The 3,976-nt window shown below is 46.9% G+C and overlaps 1 protein-coding gene across 1 annotated transcript; it reads left to right on the top strand.

Annotated features, from left to right (window-relative positions):
• Nucleotides 1-2,480: 2,480 nt before the first annotated feature.
• LOC123758594 (GATA zinc finger domain-containing protein 14-like) lies at nt 2,481-3,710 on the top strand. Its single transcript, XM_045743036.2, has one exon. It carries the CDS (start codon nt 2,481-2,483, stop codon nt 3,708-3,710), a length of 1,230 nt encoding a protein of 409 aa, XP_045598992.2.
• The last annotated feature ends 266 nt before the right edge of the window (nt 3,711-3,976 follow it).

The raw sequence follows: 3,976 nt of genomic DNA on the forward strand, positions 1-3,976 counted from the left end.
AAAAAAAAAACAATTATGATCGTTAAGAGATGATGCGCATTGGTCGCTTCACTTTGTTTGCCAGGTAACCATTACCCCCCCCCCTGGCCCCGTCCCCCCAGCAACATGCCACTCAGACGACACACAGCGCCACTCTTGTGCCATTCAGATGCTTTTCCCTACTCGGCATAACGCGAGAGAATTACACCCCAAATTACACCATTACACAAAAGATACACAACTTTACACAACGCCCGGTGTCATGGCCGCCAGGAGCCGCCTCCTGATTGGTCCACGCGGGAGCCCGGCTCTTTTTCGCGGGCAATAGACCAGCCAATCATCGCTGAGAACATCACTTCCAAAGTCATTTGTCCTCGTCTCGTAATGTTTCGTAATATGGGCCGCACACTCGTCAATGCCCTTATTAGGCGGGTGACCGAAGATTTATGATAATTTCTTGGTTTGAGCAATAGTTATGGGACAGTGTTTACTCAAGGTATACATTCAAATTCAAATTCAAATTTTTATTCAAGCATATACATAGATGAAGAGTTAGAAACATAATGTTGGATTTATAGATAGAGCTAGTACATACAATACCTAAGGCTACTAATACGCATAGCGTTTGGGGCAAGGCTTATCCTACTAGTTTCACTACAACACAATCCATCAACCGGTTGACAGACAGGTACCCAATTACTGCTGGGTGAACAGGGGCAACAGTTAGTGATCACTGGATACAAGAATAGTTCTGACGATAACTGTATCTAATACCTAGTTTTCAAGTCACATATACAGTCAATGAGTCACGTATACAGTCAATGACGGTCACATATAGTCATTAACAGTCATATATGCAGTCAATACCAGTCAAATAGTCAATGAGTCACATATAAGTCACTGACAGTCAGGTGTAGTCCCTGCACAATCACATTTAGTCATTGACAGTCACATATACAGTGACCATAGCCATCAGACAAGCAGTCATACACTTAGAGTCAGGTGTGTACAGCAACCATCCACCCAGCCAATCAGATACCATATACTCGTATAAAATCTACCATATACTGGTAGAGGATCAACCATATATGCGTATGTAATTCAGGTTGTATACACTCAATAACATCCTTAACTACGCGGTCGCATTATTATATATTCGCCAAGAAAAACAGCACAATCTCGAACAAAAAAAAACAAAATAAAAACAGCAAAATCATAGATGACAAAACAGGAGACGGTGGAATCCGGTCGGTGCGGCGATGTGTTTTTGTTTGTGTTGGGCGGGAAGCCGTCGCCGCCGGGAGGATCCGGTCGGGCGGGATCCGTGGCCCACAAAAACGACTCAATCCTTCTCACCGTAATGTCTCCCCCGCTTATGTTCTTACCCACCGGCAGTTACCTTACGAGGGCCCGGAATTATCTTACGAGGGCCCGGAATTATCTTACGAGGCCCGGAATTACCTCACAAGGCCCGGAATTATCTTACGAGACCCGGAATTACCTTACGAGAGCCCGGAATTACCTCACGAGCCCCGGAATTACCTTACGAGGGCCCGGAATTACCTCACGAGCCCCGGAATTACCTTACGAGAGCCCGGAATTACCTCACGAGCCCCGGAATTACCTCACAAGGCCCCTGCAGCCCCCCCCAAATGCCTCCTGGCGGGAAAATGTGAAAACAGAGACGCGCCACTTGGCGGGAAAATGTGAAAACAGAGAAGCGCCACTTGGCGGGAAAATGTGAAAACAGAGACGCGCCACTTGGCGGGAAAATGTGAAAACAGAGAGGCGCCACTTGGCGGGAAAATGGGAAAACAGAGACGCGCCACTTGGCAGGAAAATGGGAAAACAGAGACGCGCCACTTGGCGGGAAAATGGGAAAACAGAGACGCGCCACTTGGCGGGAAAATGGGAAAACAGAGAAGCGCCACTTGGCGGGAAAATGTGAAAACAGAGAGGCGCCACTTGGCGGGAAAATGTGAAAACAGAGAAGCGCCACTTGGCGGGAAAATGGGAAAACAGAGAGGCGCCACTTGGCGGGAAAATGGGAAAACAGAGACGCGCCACTTGGCGGGAAAATGGGAAAACAGAGAGGCGCCACTTGGCGGGAAAATGTGAAAACAGAGAAGCGCCACTTGGCGGGAAAATGGGAAAACAGAGAGGCGCCACATGGCGGGAAAATGTGAAAACAGAGAAGCGCCACTTGGCGGGAAAATGGGAAAACAGAGAGGCGCCACTTGGCGGGAAAATGTGAAAACAGAGAAGCGCCACTTGGCGGGAAAAGACCAATTTGTTGTTGCTGGGGCGGGCGGAATACCTCAGAGCGGGCGCAAGCATAAAGGAATAACGCCCAAACTTCTCTCCTTCTCCGACCCCTAAATGTCATGCTAAGAATTTTTTCACGGCGTATATTTTTGTCTTGGTTTTTTGTGTTTTTATAAAGCTTTAAAGTGGTGACGAAAAGAGAGGAGATGGGGGCTGAGAGAGAGCGGTCTGTGAGGATGGTTGAGATCTCTATGGTAGTGTCTTCAGCTGGCTTCCTAAGCCAGTACAGCCAGTCCTTGAACCACTACAGCCAGTCCTTGAACCAGTACAGTCAGTCCTTGAACCAGTACAGCCAGTCCTTGAACCAGTACAGTCAGTCCTTGAACCAGTACAGTCAGTCCTTGAACAAGTACAGCCAGTCCTTGAACCAGTACAGCCAGTCCTTGAACCAGTACAGCCAGTCCTTGAACCAGTACAGTCAGTCCTTGAACCAGTACAGTCAGTCCTTGAACCAGTACAGTCAGTCCTTGAACCAGTACAGCCAGTCCTTGAACCAGTACAGCCAGTCCTTGAACCAGTACAGCCAGTCCTTGAACCAGTACAGCCAGTCCTTGAACCACTACAGCCAGTCCTTGAACCAGTACAGTCAGTCCTTGAACCAGTACAGTCAGTCCTTGAACCAGTACAGCCAGTCCTTGAACCAGTACAGCCAGTCCTTGAACCAGTACAGCCAGTCCTTGAACCACTACAGCCAGTCCTTGAACCACTACAGCCAGTCCTTGAACCAGTACAGTCAGTCCTTGAACCAGTACAGTCAGTCCTTGAACCAGTACAGCCAGTCCTTGAACCAGTACAGCCAGTCCTTGAACCAGTACAGCCAGTCCTTGAACCACTACAGCCAGTCCTTGAACCACTACAGCCAGCCCTTGAACCAGTACAGTCAGTCCTTGAACCAGTACAGTCAGTCCTTGAACCAGTACAGCCAGTCCTTGAACCAGTACAGCCAGTCCTTGAACCAGTACAGCCAGTCCTTGAACCAGTACAGTCAGTCCTTGAACCAGTACAGTCAGTCCTTGAACCAGTACAGTCAGTCCTTGAACCAGTACAGCCAGCCCTTGAACCACTACAGCCAGTCCTTGAACCAGTACAGTCAGTCCTTGAACCAGTACAGCCAGTCCTTGAACCAGTACAGTCAGTCCTTGAACCAGTACAGTCAGTCCTTGAACCAGTACAGTCAGTCCTTGAACCAGTACAGCCAGCCCTTGAACCACTACAGCCAGTCCTTGAACCAGTACAGTCAGTCCTTGAACCAGTACAGCCAGTCCTTGAACCAGTACAGTCAGTCCTTGAACCAGTACAGCCAGTCCTTGAACCAGTACAGTCAGTCCTTGAACCAGTACAGCCAGCCCTTGAACCACTACAGCCAGCCCTCAGCCAATACAGCAAACCATGTAACCTCTCCTTAATGCAATCCCTTCGCTAGGCTTAAACGAATAAAGTAATGCACTTAGTGCATTTTTGTACTGAAGTTCATTATGTTGTTAAGCCTATTATACACACCAATCTTTTTTATCATCTCTGAAAGAATATTCTCCATGTGTATGCTTAGACAGTCATAATACTGACGTATATATATATATATATATATATATATATATATATATATATATATATATATATATATATATATATATATATATATATATATATATATATATATATATATAACTGA

This window comes from Procambarus clarkii, chromosome 31, assembly GCF_040958095.1.
Source record: "Procambarus clarkii isolate CNS0578487 chromosome 31, FALCON_Pclarkii_2.0, whole genome shotgun sequence".
In the NCBI taxonomy this organism is placed as follows: domain Eukaryota; kingdom Metazoa; phylum Arthropoda; class Malacostraca; order Decapoda; family Cambaridae; genus Procambarus; species Procambarus clarkii.